Source organism: Monodelphis domestica, chromosome 1, assembly GCF_027887165.1.
Source record: "Monodelphis domestica isolate mMonDom1 chromosome 1, mMonDom1.pri, whole genome shotgun sequence".
In the NCBI taxonomy this organism is placed as follows: domain Eukaryota; kingdom Metazoa; phylum Chordata; class Mammalia; order Didelphimorphia; family Didelphidae; genus Monodelphis; species Monodelphis domestica.
The window spans coordinates 587,944,953-587,971,700 of record NC_077227.1 but is presented as its reverse complement, the minus strand read 5'-3'; the positions used below and the strand labels follow the sequence as shown (position 1 = coordinate 587,971,700).

The window sequence follows — 26,748 nt, the reverse complement described above, 5'->3', positions numbered from 1 at the left end:
ATATGTAATGACAAGTAAAAAGAAAAGAGAACAATGATCTTGGCTACTTTATTGTCACAAGAGGGCTAGCAAAAAAAAGCACAGAGCTGCCACAAAATGGAATGAGCTCTGTCAAAGCAGGTCTTCAAGTAAAAAAGGCTGGATTATCATTTATGAGATATGTTGTAGAAAATATTCTTTTTAATTAGAAAAAACACCCTTATTTTAAATTTTGAACTGAATAGACACCAATTAAACTTTTTCATATGCATAGAAGAATAGCAAAAAGGATATCATCATAAAATCCCATTCTGTTCAACTTGCTTTTCTATTTAAATGTATAATAATTTAATATGCAACTTTAAAGAAAATTTAGAAGACTAGCAAAGAAATGCTTTACAATATGGCCCATCAAGGGTAGGATTTTCCTATAAAGGGATTCATTTGGTCATCTTTTGACTCACTGTTAATGGGGGAAAAAAGATAGTTAAAAGTTAAGAGAAATTTTGGACTAAAATGCTAAATGTATTCAATTTGACCATGTGTTACTTATTAGCAGTTTTGACAAAGTCTGGTGGGGAAGGAATTTAAAAAAGTTTTCAAACAAGCCTCTGCCTATTCTTCTTCTCCCATTGGTGAGCTCTTTTTGCACCAAGCTTACCTACTCCTCATTTATTCCTTTGACTCTGCTCCTGACTATATTTTACCACAATGAGTGTAGTATCTTTGCTTCCCCCAGCTTGCTTTCAGATATTGTCTCCCCTCATGAAAATGTAAGCTCCTTGCTTGTTTTTGTATCCCCAGAGCTTATCATAATACCTGACAAATAATGACACTTAATAAACTTTCATTGATTGACTAAAAAGTAAATTTACTATGTCTAATATTAGTATGCATGAGATTAGATAAAAAACAAATCCATATTTTAAAAAAGTTTACATTTAGAAGGCATTTTCCACCCCAAACTTCAGACTATATATGAGTATAAATTTAACAGCTAAGCTTTAATGATAAAGTGGATGCTTAAAGTTATTAAAAACCATCTTACCCTTTTAAGTAGTTCCATGCACTTTCATTATGTGGTGCAGTTTTTATCATTTCTAGAGTATACCTGACAAGAGATATAGAGAGGAGCATGAATACTTAGAAAAGATGATACAAGCATAGGAATCAGGAAAATAAAACTTAACTTTAAGGTAAAGACTAGTACTCTCCTGTCTATTTAGTTCTCTCTTAGGAGAACTTGGAATCTCTTAATTAGATATACCTAAGTGCAGTTCCCTGAAATTTAGTTATCAAACTATGGTATAAACTTTGATGATCAAAATCATTAGGAGCACCAAATAATATTTACTTACACATTTTTTTCCTTATATTTCCTGACAATTTTGAGGAGGAAACATGGACCTCCCCTCAAAAGGAAGAGTTGGCAGTAGAATTTCCCCCCATGTGAAGTAGATGACAATTGAAACTGGGAGTAATTATACTCTCTGCTCCTGGACTAAAAGCAACATAACCAATTAAATTTCTCATTTTTTACTGTTAAAATCTTTAGTCATACTATCTAACTGGATAGGAAGCAAGATCAAGAAAAATGACTATGTTGGTTCTATATTCAAATTAGCCAGGTTAGAGTGAAACTAATGAATAATAATATTGCTTTAAGATTTACAAAGTGCTTTACAAGTATCTCTTTATCCTCACAATGACCTATAAGTAATATTATTATCCCCATTTTATAGACAAAGAAACCCTGGGGTGAGAGGTTAAGTATCTTGTCCAGGGTCATGAAGCAAGTAAATCTGACACTGGAATTTAAACTTAGGTCTTCCTGTCTCTAAGTCCAATACTCTAATTCACTGAACCACCTAGCTGCCTCTGAATTATCTGTAAATGAATAATAATCTTACAAATACTTTTGATAAAGTTATGTACTAAGAATACATAACTGACTTTTCAAAATATAAAGTAACTGATTAAAGATGTACCAACTAGACCATTTTTCTTGTTATACTTCCCTCTTCTGTTACTCTATTCAACTATTAAGGAGGACAGAATTTCCAAAAACTCTACTCTGATTCCTCATAATGGCAACATTGCATTCTTTCTCGAAGGCTTTGCATGTTTCCAAAGAGATTGTTTGCATCCTTAGGATCAGCTTAACTAAAAAGAGAAAGAGGAACATGACAGATTCAGAGAAATGTGGAAAGACTTGTATGAATGGATACAGAATAAAGAGAGAAGAACTCAGAAGTAAAAAGAAAAAAGTACGATGCTAGTTACTTTGTTTCCATATGAAGACTAGTGCAGGAAAAAGAAAGCTGCTTTAGGGTATTGGCCTGTTCTGAGAAGGTTCATTTTGATTAATAACCACGATATAATGTGAGGTGAAAGAACTCTGAAAGATCTTTTTAACTTTGACTCAAGTAGAGGCTAACCATGACTTAAAAAGACAATGAAGCATATCTTCCACATTTTGGTGGAGGTGAACTAGACATGTCAGACATAGCCAAAACCTAGATCTGTGTGGTTTGACTATACAAAATAATTATAAATCTAAAAAAAACCCAAAAACATTACAACAAAGTTTATATGCCAACATCTATTTGAGTGAATACAGAGATAAAAGAATTTTGGAAGAACTTGATAAGCTCTTCCAAATTTAGCTAATATTTAACATAATATAGTGATGGTAAAGTAGGCTTGGGAAAGATAGTAAAAAATAAAAAAAAATGTTAAAAGGCTAGAAATTTGCAAACTCTACATATGCTTCATTTTCAAGAGTCTGGAGGCATTGGACATGATAAACTGAATAACATCAAAGAAATGAAAATGGCTATCTTACTTAACAGATAGGAAACTGTTATTGATTTATGAGTCATGATCAGTGGTCTATATTCTGAATACTATCTATCCATTTGTGAGAGCAAAGCTGAAAATCTATACACAATCAATCAGAAGAACAAAAGATGAGAAGATAAACAATACATTTATTTTGGCTCCAACTTGATCTACTGATAAAAAAAAAGTTAAGTGGCACAAAGAAAAGATAAGGACATATTTATATTACTATTTTTAAAAGTTTAACAATGTAATAACCACTACCCCAAAGAGACCTAAAGACCCCCAAAACTACCTTAATCAAAAAACACAATCTCTAGGTCAAATAGAAGACATGCCAGACTTGGGCAAGATTTTTTAAAATATAAATTCATTTGCAAAACTTTATAGAAGTAGGTAGTGGAATAAAAGTATTAAGACATCATAAAACAGCAAGAAACAATGGAGAGAGAAACAGAGGTTAAACATAAAAGTCACACATTTAAGCTTAGGGAGAGGTCAATTAAAACAAATTATCCCAAGAGCACTAAAAATGAAATTGAAAAGACAAGAGATGAAAAAATATGGAACTGATCTATTAGTATTTTTATGAACAAAGTACTTTATCAACAAAAATGGGGCAACCATATCTGGTATTTAATGCTTCTGCCTCTAATGTACTACACAAGGAAGAGGAAATGGCTTTAAAGGAGAAAAAGATTAGAATAGTAGCTATACCAGACAAGGTAGACCAGACAAAAGAAAATCTGTGCTAGTAGCAACACAATTTTGAGAATATTGAGGAAGTCTAAAAATGCCAGGGAATTGGCATGGGAAGATAACAATAACTGGAAGAAATCATAGATAATATTATCAAAATTATTACTTCTCCCTAAAATATCCATGAAGGGAACAAATCATTGTGAAGGCAGCCTTTTTTCCTCATCACCACCAGCAACAACTGCTAACCAACTGCTATCAACAGGCAGATAAGTACAAGTACCCTGAAGCTTGTCTAGTCCTGCTTCCTAAAGCCTAGGCCTTCCTAGCATCTTTCAAGGAAGTAACTCCTTCAGGGAAAAAGTCATTCATCTCCACCAATTGCCACTCATAGAGGAGGCAAATCAGCCTAGTCAAAGCAGGCGGGCACTTGAAAGGGTAAGAACATATGATTATGTGATAGGCAAGTCAAACTACCTCCACTTTGGCTGCCATCTCCCCTCAGACCTTGACAGATAGCACAGGATTCCAAGCCCAAGAACCTTGGGAAGAGCAGTGCTCCCAAACAACTAAACCTACCTTCAAGTCCAGCCCCCAGAGTCCACTATACAAGAGAAATTACTGTGGGGAAAGGGCCCAATTTTCTCATCACCATGTGCAAGAATTGCTAACTGCTATCAAGAGAAAAATAAGCACAGGAATCATGGGAATGACACCCTGCTCCAGAACTCTGGTTCTTCTTTCAGGTCAGCTCTCATAAGCTATTGTCTGAGGAAGCTGCAACTTTAAGAGTTCGTCATCCCCACTAGCTGCCACCATAAGACAGTTCAGTCTAGCTGAAGCAAAAGAGTACCCTAAAAAAAGAGATGGAAAGCAGTACGTGTTGGAAAGGTAGAACCACCACTGCCACCATATCTCTTCTTGGACTGATGAAGAAACACTTGAGAATGGCAATGTTTCCAAGTCATTCCCTGCTGTCCCCATCATGGGAAGCAACCCTTGAGGAGATTCAACATGTCAACTGCTCCTTCAGGTGCTATAACCATAGCTACTTTTGATCCTGAAAAGAAAATTCTTGCAACCAAAATCCTTGACACTGTTAAATGGTTCAATATCAGAAACTGACATATCATCAGTGGAAAAGACGTTAAAAAAGAGGCATTAAAATCTTTTTTGCTATCACACCCTAAGGACCACTGGATTTTCCCATCTGACGTGCAGCTAAAAGCCTTCCTTATGTTATCTCTCCCATCAGAATATGAGTTCCTTGAGAGCAAGGACTATAATAATTTCTATTTGTATTTATAGTGCTTATAAGTACTTAATAAATGCTTTTTTCATTAGCTAGGATGACAAGAACTACTGCTCCATGTCTACTTTTTTATCTCTATAAAATATTAAGATAATCTACAAATATCAATATCAAAAATATTCTTGATGGGAAGGTAGGCTTTCACAAACAACATCACAAATCCATTCAAGTTGGTTTTTTTTAAACCCTTACCTTCCGTCTTAGAATCAATATTGAGTATTGGTTCCAAGGCAGAAGAGTGGTAAGGGCTAGGCAATAGGGGTTAAGTGACTTGCCCAGCAGGTCACACAGCTAGGATGTGTCTGAAGTCATATTTGAACCCAGGACCTCCCATCTCTGGGTCTGACTCTCAATCCACTAAGCCACCCAACAGTCCCCACCCCCCACCCCCAAGTATTTTTAAGTTAAAACAAAAGTATTAAATTGCAACATGGTCCAAAAGAAAAGATCCCATATCATTCTTCCACCTGTTGAGGGCATTTAAGTAAGGACAAATCCTATTACCACAAATTCCAAGAGAAACTAGCACTAAAACTTTTGTTTTACAGAAATATTACTTAAATAAGTGCTGGGTTTAGAAATGGCCAAAGTTACACAAAATTTTTCAGTAATTCTCTGACCTGAATATTTTTGTCCAATAGAGCAGGCAATCGCCCTAAGATCTATGAACAAGTTCTTGTGCAAGAAGAGAAAGACAATATAAAAGCCATTTTTGCACAACTTTTCAATGTCTTACCTAGAAATTTAGAATTCATTATATTTTTCTCATCCCAATACATTTTATGGATCATTTGACTTCACTAAGTTAAATAATTAGACTAGAAGGACTATTCCCAAAGAATAACAGTTAATGTTTTTTAATGATGAAGAACTATTGTTTGAACTCATTTCTGGGTTGTTATACATTATTTAAGGCTACTGAAATAATTAAAAAAACCCTTTACCTTCCATCTTAGAATCAGTCCTGTGTATTGATTGCAAGGCAGAAGAGCCTAGAAAGTGTGAAATAACTATTATAACTCAGACTATGACTGGCTTCTTTAAACCAGATTTAAAAAGGAGAGAAATCTCTATTTTAAAAATATATTCTAGGGGGCAGCTGGGTGGCTCAGTGGATTGAGAACCAGGCCTAGAGATGGGAGGTCCCAGGTTCAAATTTGATCTCAGACTCTTCCTAGCTGTGTGACCCTGGGCAAGTCACTTGACCCCCATTGCCTAGCCCTTACCACTCTTCTGCCTTGGAACCAATACACAGTATTTGAGAACCTAAGGTTACGTCTACACCAATCAATAAGTAATCCATCAACAAGTTATTTCACTCACACTCTTCACTATTTGCTGAGGATAAAGAGAGAAGAAATAACATGGCACGGGGGGGGGGGGGGGGGGGGACAACAACAACATTCAATGTCACTGGAATCAGAAGTCCAAATTGCACCTTAGATACTTGCTACCTGTTGGACTGTGGGCACATTATTTCACCCTGATTCCCTCATCTAAAAATGAAGGACTGGCCTTGAATAGCCTAAAGTTCTTTCAAACCCTTTGTTTTATCTTCTGGCAATCTCTGTTTTCCAGGTGTTTATTATACTCTACTGATAAGAGCTCCCACTTATAGAGTATTTGACATACATTATATGTCCTTTGATCATCACAGTAACCCTGTTTTAACCCCATCCTCTAAATGAGGAAACTGAAACTCACAGAAGTTAAGGTTTAAGTCTATGGTATCCAAATATCCAAGGCAGAATTTGAACCCAGATTTTCCATTCAAAATCCAATGTTCTATCATCACCACACCATGTTCCCTCCATTGGAGCCCCTGGAATAGGATCCATTTAGCAGACCTTTTAAATAAGCCTTTAAAGTAGCCAAAGGATACTAGAAGAATTTGACTTCTCTTGTGGTAATGATGACTTAAGAATTTTAAGGAACTCTAAATGTAATCGGTCACTCTAGAAGTATACTAACTGGACTTCTCTCTCCAGGATAGCAGGATCATTGTAGCCTGAAGTGTTAGAAATTACAAAGTGTCTTTGGTTCCAGACAGAGTTATTTCTCACATCCTCTTTGAGAAGTTGGTCTACATATTGCAGCTCATTATCCCAAAGCTTGAACTCCTAAAGAGGGGAAAAAAAAAAATCTGGAATTCTGTGATTACTATACTTGACATACATATTTGTGTTTTGTTTTATAGTACTCAGAATCACAAACATTACTAAGAGATAACAATGAACAAGCTTTTTACAAAGAGAAAACTTCATTATTAATAAGATCTAGCAACTTCAATATAAATTGTATCGTACAAATGTGAACTTTAGTTAATTTTTTATTGTCCTAGTAAGTGGTGAAGGGGAGCAAAATTTTAAAGCTGAAAGGAACTAGATATGGTCTGATATAAAACCTTCTATTTTGGAAATCAATGATTCTTAGAAAACTTCAAAATGGCTTAAATTCAAATATACCAATATTTCATATAAAAAGAAACCTACAATGCAGCTAAAATTCAATAGGAAAAGTTTTACTTTCCCAATTCAATGTTCTACTTAACTCGTTACTAGTCTTAGCTTTAGTGCAGAGAGAAACTGCAGAGCTCCATTCACCCTTTTTCACTCTCTCTAGGGCACATCTCTACTGGGAAGCTGGTAACTAAATGTTTTTATTTATTGAAAAAGCTCTTTTAGAAATTGAAATCTTGTTAGGAGGAAATCAAAAGTTAACAGAGAAGAGTAGCCTGTTAATAATGTAGCTGGCTGAAAGAAAAACAGGGCTGCCTCTGCTTCAGTGCCAAACTCTACAAATAAAGTTTTACAAATTTACTAGGACAGGGTACTCATGAATAAATGAACCAATTGTTGTCTCATTTCTAATGCAATATATATGTTCAGAAAAGAAATGAAGGTTTTCACTGGAGAAAGTTTTACATAAAAGAAATGAGATGTGAACTAAGTATTGAAGAATGGCTTAACGGAATAGGAAAGTAGGGAAACCAAAACATTAAAAGGAATTCGAGAAGATGGATCTGGCCATTTGTGTTTTAACTAAATTGGTGGATTTGGACAAGACAGTATTAGAATAAAAAGTTTGTTAGGCAAAGTAGACTGGATTATGGAGGGCCTCAAAAGCAAGGAAAGGAGTTTGAACATGATACAGTGGTTCTTTCTGCAGGGTCTTGGGCAAGACAAATGGCATAAAAAAGATAGTTTCAGGGAGATTAGTTTAATGTACATGGCTTTTGAGAATGAATGGATTAAAATGCTGAGTGGCTAAGTAAGAATAACCAGAGAGATGGCTATTGTAATAAGTCACAGAATTTTTCATGAGGTAAAGAAGGTGTGGACTAGGTGGGCAGCAACAGAAGAGAAAAGTAAATTTGCAAGATTCCAAAGGCATAAACAACTAGAACTGATACACAGATTATATTTGGAAAAATACAGAAATTATATAGGAAAATATCTTGAAAGTAACAGCAGTAAGCCTTACCTAAGTAATGTAGTCCCTGAAAATTATAATAGACCAAACAAAAATCAAATGACTTCTTGAGACAGTTAGAAATATTAGAATGAAATCAAAAATTAAAAGAAAATAAAGTCTGATATTTAAAAAGGTGACCCGAAAAAAGGTCAAGAAAAGTTAAAAAAAAATCACTGAATTCCCTGAAAAAACATAATTTTTAAAAAACCTGGGCAATGTATATTGAGAAATGAAAATTGCTTACTCTACCATTAGAACCAGAAAGTAAAATCAAGATAGAAATAATACATTCATTTCCTCCTGGAACACCCCCAAAATGAATAAAGTTCCAGAAATATTAAAATTAAAATACAGAGTTCCCACCTTAAAGAAAAAAAATACAGCAAGCATCCAGAAAGAAACATTTCAAATACCAAATTCAGTTAGAATAACATAAGACTTGGAAGCTTCTAATAAAAACCAGGGGAAATTTTGGAATACAGCATTACAAAAGGCAAAAGATTTAAAAAAAAAAAAGCTTACAAGCAAGAATAATTTACCCTACCAAGCTAAGTATAATCCTACAGGGGAAAAAAGGATTCTTAATGTAAGAGGACTTTCAGGCATTTATGATTAAAAGAGGAGAACTGAGTAAGAACACAATATAAACAGAGAAGTTCAGAGAAACTCAGAAAAGTGAACTAATCTGAGCATTTGGAATGAACTGTGTAAGGTTATGTAAAGCTAACATTCTAAGCAGTGAAAAAGAATGAAATACCACATTAGAATCATAACATTAAAAATATTTGGAGGCATTAAGGAAAATAGGTGACATGGTGGTGAACTGGTTCTATTCTATATGTTCTAAGAGGAGCAGTGGTAGGAAAGATAAAAGAAATACATTAGTGTAAAAATGAGGAAGAAAGGGGTAGATTAAATGAGGTGTGAGAATACTATTCAAATATAGAGGAAGGTGGGTAGAAATCAAATGAGCCTCACTCTCTCATCTGAAATGAACAAAGTATGGGTTGGACACTCACCCACAATTTGATGTAGAGATATATCAAATACAATAGGAATAAAAGCCTGGGATGGGTTTAGGGTTGGGAAGTGGATATTAGAAGAACTTGACTTGATCCTGAAGGGAAGATTAAAAGGTGGGAAAAAAGGAAAAAAGTTAGAACCTAAGTGAATCTCCATTAATTTAGGAAGAGTTGAACCAATTGTGATATATAAGTAATAAAATATTATTGTACTATAAGAAATGACCAAAGAAATAATTTCAGAAAATCATAAGCAAAAATATGCGCAGAATGAAGTGAACAGAACCACTGGTACAATTTATACAAGAACAACACTGTGGAGAACAAGTATTTCGAAATTTTGATCAATGTATGTCTTTCAGGAGGACCTATGATAATTCGTGAAACCCGTCTGCTGACAGAAACAATGGACTTAAGGTACTAAAAAAGAGCTATGTTTTTTGCTATGGCCATGATATGGATTTGTTTTGCTTAACTATGCCTACTTTTTCTTTTCTTTTTTTCCTCTCTTGGTTTTAATTTTTAAAATTTTTTTAAAACCCTTACCTTCCATCTTGGAGTCAATACTATGTATTGGCTCCAAGGCAGAAGAGCAGTAAGGGCTAGGCAATGGGGGTCAAGTGACTTGCCCAGGGTCACACAGCTGGGAAATGTCTGAGGCCAGACTTGAACCTAGGACCTTCCATCTCTAGGCCTGGCTCTCAATCCACTGAGCTACCCAGCTGCCCCCTTCTATTGGTTTTTAAATGGAGAGAAGGAGGCAAGCTGAGAGGGAAGGTAGCAATAATAATGGAAAAAAAACACAACCACCAAATTGAAACAATTTCCCCCCCCAAATGCAGGAGGAAACAAAAGAAGTTCAAAGGAAAGCAGAGCCAAGCAGGATAGTTTTGAAAATGATGTTTACAGGGGCAGCTAGGTGGCTCAGAGTATTAAGAGCCAGACCTGAGAAGATTAATGGTCCTGGATTCAAACCCGACCTCAGACGTTTCCTAGCTGTGTTGCCTGGGCAAGTTGTTTAACCCCTACTGCCTAGCTCTTACTCCTCTTCTCAGTATTGATTCTAAAACAAAAGGTAAGGGTTTTTTTAAAAAGAAAAAAAAGTGATATTTATATTTATTGCATACTTTTATTAAGTACTTACTATATTTGAGGCACTGAGCTATTATGGAAATAGAGAAGAGGGATGAAAAGGAAGCAGGTAGAAAAGTTGCAAGAAAACCAGGAAAAGTATAGTTCTTTAAAATCAAAAGCAGAATTTTAAGGAGTAGGAAGTTAACAGTGTTCAATGCTATAGAAAGGCTGAAGAAAATAAAGATGGAGAAAAGGCTGAATTTATATTTCTGATTCAAATTGGCCAACTAGTAATTTCAGTTTTATGGTAACTAGTTCATTTAAAAACTATTCTGTTGGGTGCAATTAAGAAGTACTAATTTTAGTGAAAAGCTAAGTTTTATAAATTCACTTGAACTTATGATTATACACTACAACTCCTTAAGAAAAACTTCAGCAAAGTCTACCAGCCATCAAAGACTAGTCAAACGATTAGTTTTTAGAAAGATCATCATTTTTATTTTAACTGTTTACCAAGTTATATGAAATTATTCTTTTTTTTTTTTTGAAGTGATCATTAACTTGGTACAAATTAGTTCAGAAACAGATTCAAAAACAATGAATGGAATTACATGTACTCGATGGAATTTTGGAATTATTGCCCTTCGAACCTTTAAAAGGGTTTTAAGTTGGGCACTGAGCTAAACTGGGTGATTTATTGAGCTCTCTTAAATACCTTTGAAAAAAAGATTATTAAAGTAATAATGGGCAACTCATCTAATTTGGAAAACTTGAATTTCAAGAGGAAGATCTTTTTCTCCTTAAACCAAGTAAGGAAAATAACACTTATTGGGAAAAATTTAGAAGAAATAATAATTACATTGTATGTTATACAATTTTTTTTCAGAGAGCATGTTACTGCTACTCTTTTTAAATTTAATATGAAATTTTAAATTTAGGAACAGGAAAAAAGGCCACTGGGAGAAAAAAGGATACTCTAAGATTATGTTTTCATGTTAAAGAATATGTCAAAAAGCCTAAATATTTAACTTATCCTATTCTGTGAATTGGCTATATGTGAAATAAAGTTTGAAAGCAAATTTTACTTTATTAACTTTTGGATGTATTATTTGCTAAGAAAGACTTACTAACAATATATTCAAGTTCAACCTATGGAATTGTAACAATTTTACAATTATATTATTTTATTAGCACAATTTTCCTCAGAAAATGTAAAAGTTGACCAATAGTAAAGCTTTTCTTCTTTAAAGACTTAAATATGTACTTAAAAAAACCCAAATGACTTGGAGATTATTTTGTGTATTTTATTTCAGAAGCACAAAACTTAAAGTTTAAAATTTGTTTTAAGACAAATTCTAAATTCTATTAAGCTAAATAATTTAAGAAGACACCTCAAAACTCTAAATATGAGCTTAAATTGTTATTATAACAACAGAGAAGACAGTACCTGAATGACCCACTGTCGATGCTGCCAGGCATGGTAGTTCTTTGCATCCTGGTTAAGAATATCAGCAATAAAATCAAGCTCCTGAGAAGGATCCTTCAGCCACTCCACTAACACTCGCCTGTGGTGCCTAAAGCCCCAAATAAAGTAGTACAAATATTACTTAATATTAACTGATTCAACAATCAAGTGTTAAATAACTACTATGCACAAGTCCCAGTTGCATTCACAACACTATCCATGGTAGAAATCAAAGCCCTTGAATTTAAGATGCTGACACTCTACCCAAGGAGAAGAAAACATTCTAAATTCAACTAGAGGAAGAGATGTAAATTACAGAAAGCATAGTACAAAATATCATATGTGAGGGTCAGGTAACACAAATGAGGACAAGATTAAGAAGCCTGAGGGGAGTTTTGAGCTGGACTTCCAAAGAATGGATGAACATACATTAGCGGAGAATGATTATGGCACTATATCAGTCAGAGGAATCATTACATATGTTTTCAGAAGAGTTTCAGGGGAACTAGAAAAACAAGGGGAATAGAGTAGTAGAATTTAGTAAAGTGTTTTTTTCTTTCTTACTAAGTTTAGGATAGATGCCTACTGCTGCTGCTGTAAGTTACTTCCAGATATAGTCCCCTTCCCAATAAATACTCCTTTGAAATAAGAAAAACAGTTAAGTAAAACCAACTAACAATGACCATATCGAACACTGTAAACTCTCACTTTGTTGAAATAAGAGACATGTTTTATTACCTGTTGTCTCAGAGCAAGATCAATCATTATAGTTTCTCAGAATCGAACTGCACTTTACTATTCTTCCCCTCAAAATTTACATAAGTTTTTGTGTGTTATTTTCCTGGTTTGCTCATCATTATTTACTTAATAGTTCTTATAATTCTTTTGATGGTCCTCTGAATTCTTCATATCTGCTGGTTTTTGCTATTCAATAATGTTCCATTACATTTACCTATCAATTTGTTCAGCCAATCCCTAACTGGTAAATCTAGTTCTTTACTGCTATGAATACTGTGATATATTCCTGGGCTTTCTTTTGGGTTCAGCAAAGCCATTAAACTAGGCTGAATTGGAAAGGCTGTCATAAGAAACTGGCATGGATTTTGATGAAATATTATGTGAAAATAACACATGAAAATAACTTGTACAGCCCCATAAAACAGAGAAATGGTATTGTTTTTTCCCTGCTACAATAACTTTAAAAAATGGCTTATTAAGGCACAGGGGTTGTAGTCTGCATTGATTGGTCTGTATTGGTAGAAGTTGCAACTCTACTAATGGATTCCTTTAAGTTTAAAAAAATGAATTCCAGCACTTCCTGTAGGCATTACTATCTCCACTTATAAGATAAGCCTTTTAATATGTAGGAATCATTCATTTAAGAACTTGGCAAATATACTGCTTGCCTTTCCAGAATTTTAACCTACTAGTGGTATCAGAAAGCTATTTCTGGAAGAAAACTTAATTAAAACCAATTCTAACTTTCAGGGTCAATTAACTAGCACAAAGAAATGAACATGTGATAACAAGGTTGGTTTTAGGTTGGTCAGACATAATTATTTTAAGTTCTTTCTATTCTTAAACAATGTTTAGTTTAGTCTACATCTTCCCTATAGTTGTGTAAGGCTTCATACATTGAAAAGTAGGTTAATAAATATAAACTTCCTATAGATTTTAAAAGATTGTAATTTCCATTTGCTGCCACCTAGTCCAGGAAACATTAAGAGAATCTTGTAAAAAACTTGATTGCCAGTTAAGTGGTCAGAGGATCACAGATCTAAAAACTGAACAAGACTTCAGAGGACAGAATATTTAATCCTTTAAATCCAGATCCATCTTTCCACATCATCCACAACATCACTAGTAATAATACCCTTAAAAAGATTTTAAGATTTTTGTTATTATCTACTCAGCATTAAAAAATTGAAAAGCTGCTCTGTAGACACTCACAGTTGTAAGGGCCACATAATAGGAAATAAATAAATGCTTAGATTGGCTGAAGTCAGAAGAATTATGTAATTGGTTCATTTATTCATGAGTACCCTGTTCTAGTAAATTTGTAAAACTTTATTTGTAGAGTTTGGCACTGAAGCAGAGGCAGCCCTGTTTTTCTTTCCCTTCTTTAACAAATGAGAAAAAGTAATAGCTAGTTGCAGTGGCAGGAGAAACTTCGGCTTTCTAATATACTCTATAATGTAAGTAGTTACTCATTTGAGATAAAAGAAATATCCAGTCATATTTACATCAAAAATATCAAAAGGTTTCGTTATTAAAAATGTTTAAAATACAAGTAAATAAAAATCCTAGATACAATAAAGTACAATTACCTGGGATTCTATATAACAGTAACATTATCAACCTACAATCCTTTATCAATACTTCCATAATTATGGACTTTAGATCATAGATTCTAAAGTGCCTATTAATAATATCACAAAGAGATTAAATGATGTACACTGTTCGGTATGTTTTATTACACAGGCACCCTTCATGTAAGATTGCCTTAACTAGAGTTGTTTTTGTAATAATATCTATACTTCCACCAAACCCCTTGGCTGTCAAATAGTTACAGTTATTTCTACGGAACTACTCCCTTAATGTAACAAGCAAATTAACTTTTTTTTTCATAGAACCAATTAATGATTCTAAGAAGGGAATGTTTATATGCTAAATGTTGAAAAATTAGTTCAGTGTGATTCCACAATTATAATATATATGAATTTACTATGTGAATGAGTACAATAATGACAGAAAAACAAAAACACATAACAACATAATATGTAATTACTATACTATGCTAGGGAAAACAAATCTTCAGGAAAAAAACATGGAGAAAAAATTAAATGAGAATTAAGCAAAATCTCCTCATGGTATTTATAAAAGAAATCAGAACAACAAATAGGTGAAGACAACCTAAAGAGCAATGGAGAATTACACTGGGTATAATGTTGGACTATGAATCACAATAAACCTATATCCAAATCATGCCTCTAATGTTTAACAGATTATGTGACTACAGTCACATCCCTTTAAACCTTGAGCCTTAGATTCCTTCTCTCTAAAATGAAGATCAAGTTTGCTTATCTTACCAGACTTGGTAGTTTTTGGGCTGTTCCTCAATTATTGCAGTAATATAGTTCATTTCCTCACTTAGATCCTTTTGTAATGACTTTAAGAGAACTCTCCGAAAATGCCTATACCAAAATAACAAACATTGAAAGCTTCAATAATGAAAACATTTTATATTAATAATATAAAGCAAAAATTTTAAGATACTAAGATCACATTATTAATTTTGTTTATGGTTTTCCTAGTATAGAAGTATATTAAAAATCTTTTTCGTTTGTCTAGAAATGTTAAGAAATATTTCTCTAACCTAAAAATCCTTTCCTGCACTAATCCTCTCAGATGGGTTAAATCAAGAACAAAAGGCCTTTCTGGTAAGGAAGGAAATTATATTTTCAATAAAGAGTATTTCTAGCCTCGTTTGCCTTTCCTATTTCTAGAAGTATTAGGCACATTTAAGGGCAATGTCCACTTCTCCATTCAAAAAAGATTAAGATATTGATCATATGGAGAAAATCTCTAAAATTACATTGGGAGAATCCTAAAGGGGAATGATCAAGGAAACACTACATCTCAACATGTTGATTTTCTGCTTGTTATATAGATTCCTATAAATGTTATAAATTCCTATAAATTGCCTTAGGATATAGAAATATGATCAAGAATATGGAGGAACTATGCTAATTTGGTCATCTTGCTAAATTAGAAATGCTTGGATAGTAGATTAATGTTAACTTGTTTTTAGAAGATTTAAAACCATATTTAAACCATATTCTTCTCCTTGTCTTTTAGAAAGTAGAACCTAAATAACTTCCTTGTAGGTCCTTGCACAGAATACTCCATCTCCCCTCAGAGACTTGAACTTCCATTTCACTTCCATATCTTAGAATCTCTTTATTTCCTTCAAAACTCTGTGTGAACTGCCACCTTCAACATGAAACTTTTCCTGACTCTCTAGCTACTAGTGTCCCCCACCAATTTAAATTGCTCTTATTTTGTACATATTTATTTATGCACACATATCTCCCCAGTAGAATGTTAAGCTTCTCGAAGGGAAAGCATTAAAAGATCTCCAAACAAAATTTGTCTACATGACAGTCAAATCTGTTATAATAGGATTTTATAGTTTTTTCATATGATGAGAATACAGAGTACCAAAGATTCAGGGCTTTATTTACTGTTTCATCTTACAAATAAGGAAATTAAGACCTAAAGAAGTTAAATGACTTATCCAAGTATGGAGATTATAATCAAGGAATTAAGACAGGTAGCTAAGTAGTGCAATAGAAAGAAAGCTAAGCTTATAGACTATATAGATCCTGGGTTCAAATGTGACCTCAGACTCTTCCTAGCTGTATGAGGCAAGGCAAGTCACTTAACCCCAATTGCCTAGCTGTTACTAGTCTTCTACCTTTGAACTGATACTTAGTATTGATTTCTCAGAGAGAAGATAAGAGTTTAAAAAAAAAAAGAATTAGACAACATTCCACTTTGGCATATATAATGAGCATAAGCCATTTAAATAATTAAAAATAATGTAATCAATTACTTACCATACAGTGTAATTAGCTGCATTTAGCTCAATAGCATCTCCAGTTAATTTAAAAGCTCGTTCACTTCTTTCATCACGTTGCAGAACAGCTCGAAAATAATCATAAACATCTCTAACTGGAAATAGAATAGTTAATACAAAAGTATTACAAATAATTTCCTTTTCATTTAAAGCCAGTATTATATAATATCCACATTATTTCTTGACACCCTGTGCTGTACTTTATGAAACATAATCACTACTCAAAAGAAGCTTATATAATAGCTCTTATATACTTATACATTAATTTGTTCCATGGACAAATAAAAATCTGAGAAACACAAACAATACTCTTTTTAGTGGTTAACAAGGTTCTACTGTGGTTACATGAGATTCAAAAGATTCAGATTTGATATGGTTCAAATTTGTCTTTGGGACACCTCAGAGTATAATTTCAACATTAATTGTCCAAGGTAGATCAGAAAGGTCAATTTTTTTTTACTCTTTAAAAAGCAGAGCAACAGTTATTAAAAAAAAAAAATCTAAGTATCAATATAGTAGGTTTAAATCCATTCATATTTTCATATAACTCAAATAACATGAGACTGCATTTTATTAAAAGTATGTAAACATACAATTAATATGGAGGAATGAAATATTAATGTTACAATAGAAAAAATTTAGATTAAATGTAGAATCATTCAGATATTTAATTGTATAGTCTATACAGTAGACGATAACATAAACAAGATAGATGACTATGTTGCTTGACAACCTAACTTTTAAAACACATTAAAACAATCTGTTTCTTGCACATGATACATTACAAATAACAACTATAAAATGTATTCCAAAGCAAATAAAGGCATTTGCTTATTTGTAGCTAATAAGAAACATCTGACTTGTCATGTTGGCCCATAAAAACTCAAATTGCAATGTGTCCATTAAATTTTCCTCATTTGTGCACCAATTACTAGACAAAAAATAACTTACATTTTTCACTATAAATTATCTGGACCACTGGATTTGGCCCATCATTCTGGGGCACCGGCTCTATATCAGCCCATTCTGGTCTGTCCCTGTAAATATATATTTTTCTTTTCAGTGCTTGAAGACAGACAGATAAGAGAAAGAAAAAGGACTATGGTGTTTATTAGATTAAAGAATGACAAATATTATTTTCATAAAGCATTAATCCTTATGAATACTTTAACAAAAATACTATCAAATCATACAGAACAAAAAATTTAAGTCATTTTGCTACTATTCATCTTAGGCATTTATGGTATTATCAAATAAGGTTAGAAGTCATAATTATCTTCTCTTTCACAAAATTAATAAAAACATTTTTAACACAAAAAGCTCTTTGAATACAACAGTAAGTCTTTGCAACAAATACACAAAGCTTCTAATTTAGAAATAAATCTAAATTCACTAGTCTGAGATCAGAAGTCAGCAGATTTTCCTAATTCAAAAGACTCTTGTCTTCAGATTCTGTTCTACTTCAGAGTCAGCATTTCTTCTTTGGAATAACAATTTACTAGGAATTTGACATTTAAAGTCACAATAGCACACATAGCTTATTGTATACTAGCTAGTAAGTGTCAACCACTGAAGGTTACTACTATCTTTGGGGGAACTATCTATCCCATGAGAAGAGACTTATCTTTACATACAGCTAAAATGTATCAACAAACTTTTTTATTTTGATCCACAATGGTGATAACAACATAACTTTCTGGTACCCAGTCAATTCTGAAATCCTGCCCATTGTGTAAAAATATTGCTGACAGGAATGGAAGGCAATAACTATTATTGGAGTACCTACCATGTGTTAGGTACTGTGCTAAAGAGTTTTATAAAATTATCTCATTAAACGGGGAGACAGACATTAGAATCATTTAAATGAGATTTAAGATCTAGGGCCCACATAAAAAAAAATTCTGGAAAAATCAGTATTGTCATCTTGGGGCAAAGATGGTAGGTTTTATGGCATCTATGAAACACTTAATTTATGCCTGTTCTATAACTTTTCAGTGATTTAATTATTAATAGCATTTGTGTAAAAATGTCAACACAGATTCCAGATCTCCTCTTCTTGATACCCAAGTTTGGTGTCTTTTCCTCCATACCAAGCTACCTTCTAGTTGAAAACAATTGATCTTTCTGGTATATTTTAAAGGTCTAAGTGAGGGAGGGGAGTTGTAAATACAATTCATGTCCTCTGCTATTTTATAGGCCTCCCTGTTCCAGATTCTTGGGACACTATGGAGATTACTTTCTTACTTGCCTTCAATCTTCTTTTGAAATCACTTAAACACAATTACCCAAATCGGATGAAGCAATTTACCTTAATTCTCTTTGCCAGGTAAAACTGAATTAGGCAATCCATGTTCCCTTTATTTTTATTTTTTTTAAACTTTTACCTTCTGCATACTAAGTATCAATTCTAAGGCTAGGCAACCAACCGAACTGCCTTGCCCAGGGTCACACAGTTAGGAAGCATCTGAGGTCAAATTTGAACTGAGGTCCTCCTGACTCCAGATCTGGAGGTTTATCCACTGTGCTACCTAGTTGCCACAGGTCCCCTTATTTCTGACAGATGGAGAAGATTTAATAAGTACTCAGTCACTAAGAACAAACCACTGAAGGCTCATAATATATAAAAGAGATTGTTTTTCTTTGTACCAGGGAACATTCTCTTGGAAAAGAATATAGGAGAAATGACTGTGGAGCTAAAACAAGACAAAAACTTTTCTCTCTTTTTTTTTAAAGTAGGGGTACTAAACTTAAATTGCCTGGTCCCAAGGGGGCAGAAATGGGCCTAGTCAATTTAAGATCCAAAAGACTGACAAATACCAACTGAACAAAATGAAAAACTTAACTTGCTAACAATTAAAGGTTTTAAAATGTGGAATGTGTGGTCTCAGGAAGTAGTGAATTCTTAATCACAGGATATCAAGCCCTGTAACCTTTATACAAATAGGCCTTAATTCTAAAATCTGGAAAGTAGATTGATGGCAGGCAGGAAAGGGAACCGGTCTAGAAAAAGGAGGACTATCCAGAATAGCATAAGATATGAATAAGAGTCACTTAAACCCCTAAATATACTAGAAGGATCACAATTGTTTTCAACTAGAAAGTAGCTTGGTATAGAGGAAAAGACACTAAACTTGGAAGTCAGGAAAGATCTGGAATATTGCTCTAGCCCTTAAGTTAGCCCTGTTAAACTATACCAATCATTTCACCTCTTGGAGTCTGTTTCCTTCTACCCAAAACATGAATGATACTAACACTGGCAGGAGAGGCCGTGTAGCTTTACAAAAATGGAGAGCTAGATTCAAACACAACCTCATCCACATCCTTGTGTACTTGACTGCTGCATTAGTAGTAGGATATATTCCTCCTGACCATGAGCTCCCTACAGTGACAAAATCACTATTCCAATAAATATAGCAACAATAATGGCACTAACCCATTATTGGACTGGGGAGGATAATAAATCCTAAAATTAAAAACAACTTTAATTACAACCTAAATAGTAGTGGTGGACTTGGAGATGTGCAGATTCTAAGGATTTAGGTTAAAATACCACTTCTGCCACTTACTACCTGTGTGACTTTGATGGAGTTGCTTCCCCTCTGAGGGTCAGTTTTCTAATCTGTAAAATCAGACAAAAAGGCCAGATGGCCTCTGAGGTCGCTTATAACTCTAATTCCACAATTCTAAACCGGTGCCAGCGCCTGGGATGGGTAGATTCCAGAAGGGTCCCAGTTAAGAGTCAAGAGCAGAAACCTTTCACTCTCCAAAAGACTGACTGTTGAGTGAGTGTGAGCACGCTGCAGGTGCGGGGCTGCAGGGGCCTGACAGCGCAGCAGCTGCGGCCAACCCCATCAGCGAGGCTGGAGAATAGGCTGCATGGTCGGGGGCTGCGGGAAAGGAGGGTTAAGCAAGGTGGTTGGGGTCGGCGAATGGGAGCTGCGTGTCATGGTGCTGGCGGCGTGGCCGGGGGCTACGGCATGGGAAGGCGGCAGCCGTGACTGGGGTAGGTGGCGCGGCGAAAAGGGGACAGCGACCTGGTTAGAGCTGCGGGATGGGAAGTGGACAGTGTGGTTGGGACTGCAGGATAAGAGGGTGGGCAGCGTGGTTGGGGGCTGCTTCGGGGCGGGGATCACAGAGGACGGAGAAGGCGCATCCAGCAGCGGGGCTGGGAAGCAGCGAGGCAAGGGAGCAGCAGTTCCAGGGCTGGGGTGGGGGATCCAGCATCGGGACTCTGCCCAAGAGCGCAGTGAAGCTGCGAAGGCGCGCGCAGTGTCCGAGCCGAGGGAGGCCCCAAGGGAGCTGTGGGCCCCGGCCTGGCTCCCGCCACCCCGAAGGGAAGCGAGCCCAAGGCTCTGGGGAGGCAGGCGGCCTTCCTGTGGGCCTATCCCGCCGCCGCGGAGCCACTACCTGTACAGGACGTAGGTGGGCGAGTCGAGGCGCATCAACCCGTAGTCCTCCGGGAAGGAATCGCCTTCCGCTTCCTCAGCCTCGGCAGCCGCTGCAGCAGCGGCCGCCACCGCCGCCGCCACCGCCGCCACCGTTTCAGGCTCCGATTTGGGCGACTTCAGTGGCTTCGACGGCTCCGGCTCCCCGGCCGCCGAGCACTCCCCAACCATGTCGGCCTCCGCCGCCACCTGGGCGGCCGCCATGTCGCCTCAGTCCGGGCGGCGGCAGCAGCCCCGCTCCCTACTCTGTCCGCCGCCTTCCCTTCTTCCCCTTCCGGTCGCCTCGCCAACCATAGAGACGCGAGCGAGCGAAGCCCAGTTTGTAGGTCCCAATGCTTACCACCCTCGGGGAAAAGCTGGCCGAGGAGGGGGCGGGGGCGGAAGGCGCGAAAGGGGAGCAGGTGCGAGTGCGCAAGCGCGGATGAAGTTTGAGTTTCGCGACCTTGGTACTGGAGTGTCCTTCCCCCCCTCCGCCTGTCCTGTCACGCTAGCGGGGGCGGGGCTGGATGGCTCGCTGCCTGTGACTTTCATTCCTGGCCTTCCCATTTGGCACCCTAAATTAACCCAAAGATCTCTTTTCTACTTAACATTGTAAACGCTCCTTCTCACACGTCTGTGCCCTCTCAGAGGTTCCTTCACGCCTTGAATATACTCCTCTTCTCGCCTCCATCCCTCCGAATCATTCGTTTCATTCGAAACTAACCCTCAAATACCTGTTCAGGGTCTTCTCTTATCCACCACACATCCAAAGAAAGAGAAACTACTTTTGTACCGGAACAAATGTATTAATAAAATTATTATTTTTAAATATACTTTTGCATTTTAAGTTTTTTAGTTATAACATTTTTTATTTAATAACAAATGTCCACATAAGTTTTCTAAAGTTATATGATTCATAGTCTCCCTCTGTTCCTCTCAACCCCCTCCGGGAGCTGACAAGCAATTCAATCTGGGTTATACATGGTATTTCCATATTATTCATTTTTGTAAGTGAATAATCTTATAAAACCAAAGCCCCTATACCCAAATAAACAAGTGACAAATCATATGTTTTCATCTGCATTTCTACTCCAACACTTCTTTCTCTGGAAGTGGATAGCATTCTTTTTGATAAGTCCCTCAGAATCACTCCAATCGTTGCATTGCTGTTAGTAAAGAAGTCCATTATTCCACAGTATTGCAGTTACTGTGTTTAATGTTCTCCTGATTCTACTGGTTTCTCTCTGCATCAGTTCACGTAGGTCTTTCCAGTTCTTTCTGAAATCATCCTTTTCATCATTTCTTACAGCACAATAGTATTCCATCACTATCATAATACCACAATCATTCAGCCATTCCCCAATTGATGGACATCCCTTTAGCTTCCAATTCTTTGCCACCACAAAAAGAGCAGCTATAAATATTTTCATGCAAACATGTCCTTTCCCTTTTTTTTTTAATCTCTTGGGGATACAGACCTAGTAGTGGTATTACTGGATCATAGTATATATATTCATTTATAGCCCTTTGGGCATAATTCCAAATTGCCCTCCGGAATGGTAGGATCAGTTCACAATTCTTCTAGCAATGCTTTAGTGTCCCAATTTTGCCACATCCCCTCCAACATTTATCTTTTACCTTTACTATTATATTGGCCAATCTGATAGATGTGAGGTGGTACCTCGGAGCTGTTTTAATGTGCATTTATCTAATTGGGAGGGATATAGAATATTTTTTCATATGATTATTGATAGCTTTGATTTCTTTATCTGAAAATTGCCTATTCATATCCTTTGACTATTATCAGTTAGGCAATGACTTGGATTCTTACACATTTGACTTAGTTCATTTTATATTTGAGAAATGAGAGCTAAAAATTTTAATTTAATATAATCAAAATTACTCATTTTATATCTTGTTATGTTCTCTACCTCTTGTTTGGTCATTGTTTGGATATTTTGAAAGAGTATAGATGGAAGACTTGAAGTCAAGGTGAATGTAATGGAATGAGTCAAAAATGATAATGGAGTAGACCAGGAGGAGGTAGAGTAGAATGGCTATCTCATATGGAGAAGGAATAACTAGAGGAATTACCAGGGAGGAGGGAGCAGAGGGTTGGTACTACTAGAACTATATTCTTATCAGACCTGAGATAAAGAGAAAATAGCATACACAATTAAAGGGGTAATAATCTTTTTTTAATTGAAATTTTTATTTAATTAATTAATTTAGAATATTTTTCCATGGCTACATGATTGATATTCCTTCCCTCCCCTCCTCACCCTGCTCCCCCCATCCAACACACAATTCCACTGAGTTTTACACGTTTCATTGATCAAGACCTATTTCCATATTATTGATAATTGCACTAGAGTGATCATTTACAGTCTACATCCCCAATCATATCCCCATCAAGCCAAGTGATCAAGCAGTTTTTTTTTCTTCTGTGTTTCTACTCCTACAGTTCTTCCTCTGAATGTGGATAGTGTTATTTTTCATAAGTCCTTCAAAATGTCCTGGATTGCTGCTAGTAGAGAAGTCCATTACATTCAATTGTACCACAGCATATCAGTCTCTATATATAAAGTTCTCCTGGTTCTGTTCCTTTCACTCTGCATCAATAACTGGAGGTCATTTCAGTTCACATGGAATTCCTCCAGTTCATTATTCCTTTTAGCACAATAATATTCCATCTCCTATTCATGTCCCTTGCCCTTTTATCAATTGGGGAATGGCTTGATTTTTTGTACAATTGATTTAGCACCTTATAAATTTGAGTAATTAAACCTTTGTCAGAGGTTTTTGTTATAAAGATTATTTCCCAATTTGTTACTTCCCTTCTAATTTTGGTTGCATTGGTTTTGTTTGTACAAAAACCATTTAATTTAATGTAATCATAATTATTCATTTTACATTTTGTAATCTTTTCTAACTCTTGCTTGGTCTTAAGATCTTTCCTTTCCCAAAGATGTGACAAGTATACTATTCTGTGTTCACTTAATTTACTTATAGTTTTCTTCTTTATATTCAAGTTATTCACCCATTCTGAATTTATCTTGGTATAGTGTGTGAGAGATGTTGATCTAGACCCAATATCTCCCATACTGTTTTCCAATTTTCCCAGCAGTTTTTGTAGAATAGTGGATTTTTGGCCCAAAGTTGGGATCTTTGGGTTTATCATAGACTGTCTTACTGAGGTCACTTAAAAAGGGGTAATAATCTTAATATACAGAGAAGCAGGAGGGAAGGGAGATGGAAGAATGGAGGGATTGGGAATAAGAGAAAGAGGAGTGATTTGAGAAAGGAAGGCAAGGTGATAAACAAAAGGTTTAGGGAAGGGAAGGATACTGAGAAGGGTGTACATATTAAGAGTTGGGGTCAGGAGCATAGTGTGAGTATTGGGAAGGAACTCAAGACAAAATATGGAAGGGATTTTTAAAAAATGAACTCATATCAAAAAGTAGGAGGGCATGGTCGAGAGTTTAAGGAAGATATATTTAGTGAAAGTGGATAGAATTAAGAATTAAAAGATAAGGGGTGCAGACTTCCAGTCAAGATGGCGGCTTAGAGAAAGCTAAAGTCCAGATCTCCTGAAACCCTTCCTTACCGATCTCAAACCGAATGCTCCTAGGGCACTGAAATTCAAAACGATCAACAGCATAGACCCGGGAGTCTTCCTCCTGGACCTGGAACTGGATCAAAAGGTACGCCCCTCCCCCCCAAAAGCCAGAACCAGAGACCACTCGGACCTAAGGGGTAGGCAAAAGGAAGGTCCTAGGACCCATCCCCCCCCAACCCAGAGCGCCGAGTCCGAGGCAGCAGATGCAACCTCAGAGCCCCATGGCCTGCTATTCTGAAGGCCACTTCCTGAAAACCTGACGCAGTCGAGGGGGCACCCAGACAGCAGGGAAACAGAGAGGGATGGGGGAGCCTGTAACCCCCTGGGAGGACCCCTCGGAGCTCCGGGAAGCCAAGGCCCCTCCCCCTCAGAGAGCAGGGTCTTCTGAAACAACAGCAACCCTCAGTGCTGGCAAAAGGGCCTCGGGAGCTGGCTATTCTGAAGGCCACAGAAAACTGAAAACAACCTGACCCAGTCGAGGGGGCACCCAGACAGCAGGGAAACAGAGAGAGAGGAAAGTTTGTAACCCCCTGGCTGGATCCTTCCATCATCGGAGTCTCACGAAAAAAGTCCCTGCCTCAAGGCATACTAAATTTAATCCAGGGAAAGCTAATCTCATTAGGAGCCCTCGGAGCTCCAAGAAGCTGTGGACCCTCCCTCCCCCCCCAGCAGAGTGTTGCTGCTGGCCGGCTAAGGCACAGGAACAACGGCCAAGCCAGGCTTAGAGTGTGGAAATAAGGCAATGGAGAAGCATCAGGAGGGTGCCGAGGAGAGGAGGGCAGTAACAGGGACACACCAGCAATTCCTGGCTTCCCAGGAAGACAGAACAACAACTGCATAGAAGGGACAATCTGCCTAGGGCTAAAACCTCTGAACACCAGACAGAGATAAGAAAAGCTAGTCCCCCCCACTCAGATAGAGATGGCAAACTCCACAGAAGCACAAAAGTCCCAAAATTTAAAAAAAAAAACAACAACAAGAAGGGGGCGACTTTGGACACATTTTATGGAGCAAAAATATAAAACACAGAGGAGATAGAAGAGGAAACACAAGTAAATGCTCCAAAACCTTCCCAAGGAAATGGAAACTCTCCACAAACCCATGAAGAATTTGAATCTGAAATGATCAAAAAGATGGAAGCCTTCTGGGAGGAAAAGTGGGAAATAATGCAAAAGAAATTCACGCATCTACAAAACCAGTTTGACCAAACTGTAAAAGAAAACCAGGTTTTAAAGCAAGAACTAATAAAGCAAAGCCAAAAGACCAGAAATTAGAAGAGAACATAAAATATCTCACTGACAAAGTGACAGATTTGGAAAATTGAGGGAGAAGAGATAATTTGAGAATAATTAGACTTCCAGAAAAGCTAGAAATAAACAGCAAACTCAACATTGTAATACAAGAGATAATCAAAGAAAATTGCCCAGAGATTCTAGAACAAGGGGGCAATACAGCCACTGACAGAGCTCACAGAACACCCTCTACACTAAACCCCCAAAAGACAACTCCCAGGAATGTAATTGCCAAATTCCAAAACTCTCAAGCAAAAGAAAAAATCCTACAAGAAGCCAGAAAAAGACAATTTAGATATAAAGGAATGCCAATCAGGGTCACACAAGACCTTGCAAGTTCTATTCTAAATGACCGTAAGGCATGGAACATGATCTTCAGAAAGGCAAGAGAGCTGGGCCTTCAACCAAGAATCAGCTATCCAGCAAAACTGACTATATACTTCCAAGAGAAAGTATGGGCATTCAACAAAATAGAGGATTTACAAGTTTTTGAAAGAAAAGACCAGAGCTCTGTGGAAAGTTCAATATCGAAAATCAAAGAGCATGGAATACCTGAAAAGGTAAATACGAAGGAAAGGGAAAAGGAGAAAAATGTTATCTTCTTCTTTTACTCAAACTCTCTTCTATAAGGACTACATTTATATCAATCTATGTATACTAACATGTGGGGAAAATGTAATGTGTAAATAGGGGGAAAAGACCAAATAGAATAATCGTTCTCACACAAAGATTCACATGGGAAAGGGAGGGGAAGAAAACCCCTATAAGAAGGAGAGGAAGAGAATTTTTACTTAAACCTTACTCTCAGGGAAATCAACTCTGAGAGGGAAAAACATCCAGATCCATTGGGATCTTGAATTCTATCTTACCCAACAAGGGTAGGGAGAAGGGAAAACCAAGGGGGGGAA

General features: G+C 36.4%; 1 protein-coding gene across 2 annotated transcripts in view; it reads right to left on the bottom strand.

The window, feature by feature from the left end:
• The window catches only part of FNTA (farnesyltransferase, CAAX box, alpha), a 32,925-nt gene extending 11,524 nt beyond the window's left edge, over positions 1-21,401 (bottom strand). The window contains exons 1-7 of one of the 2 annotated variants that reach the window (XM_056813628.1): positions 20,913-21,401; positions 17,457-17,542; positions 16,486-16,600; positions 14,956-15,060; positions 11,849-11,975; positions 6,803-6,951; positions 1,028-1,090 (exon numbers count right to left, since the gene is read on the bottom strand). In XM_056813628.1, the coding sequence (XP_056669606.1) occupies positions 1,028-1,090; positions 6,803-6,951; positions 11,849-11,975; positions 14,956-15,060; positions 16,486-16,600; positions 17,457-17,542; positions 20,913-21,154 (887 nt within the window). In that variant the 5' untranslated portion in view covers positions 21,155-21,401. The remainder of the gene's footprint in view (positions 1-1,027; positions 1,091-6,802; positions 6,952-11,848; positions 11,976-14,955; positions 15,061-16,485; positions 16,601-17,456; positions 17,543-20,912) is intronic. The other variant, XM_016432442.2, reaches the window with a different exon arrangement.
• Positions 21,402-26,748: the final 5,347 nt, after the last annotated feature.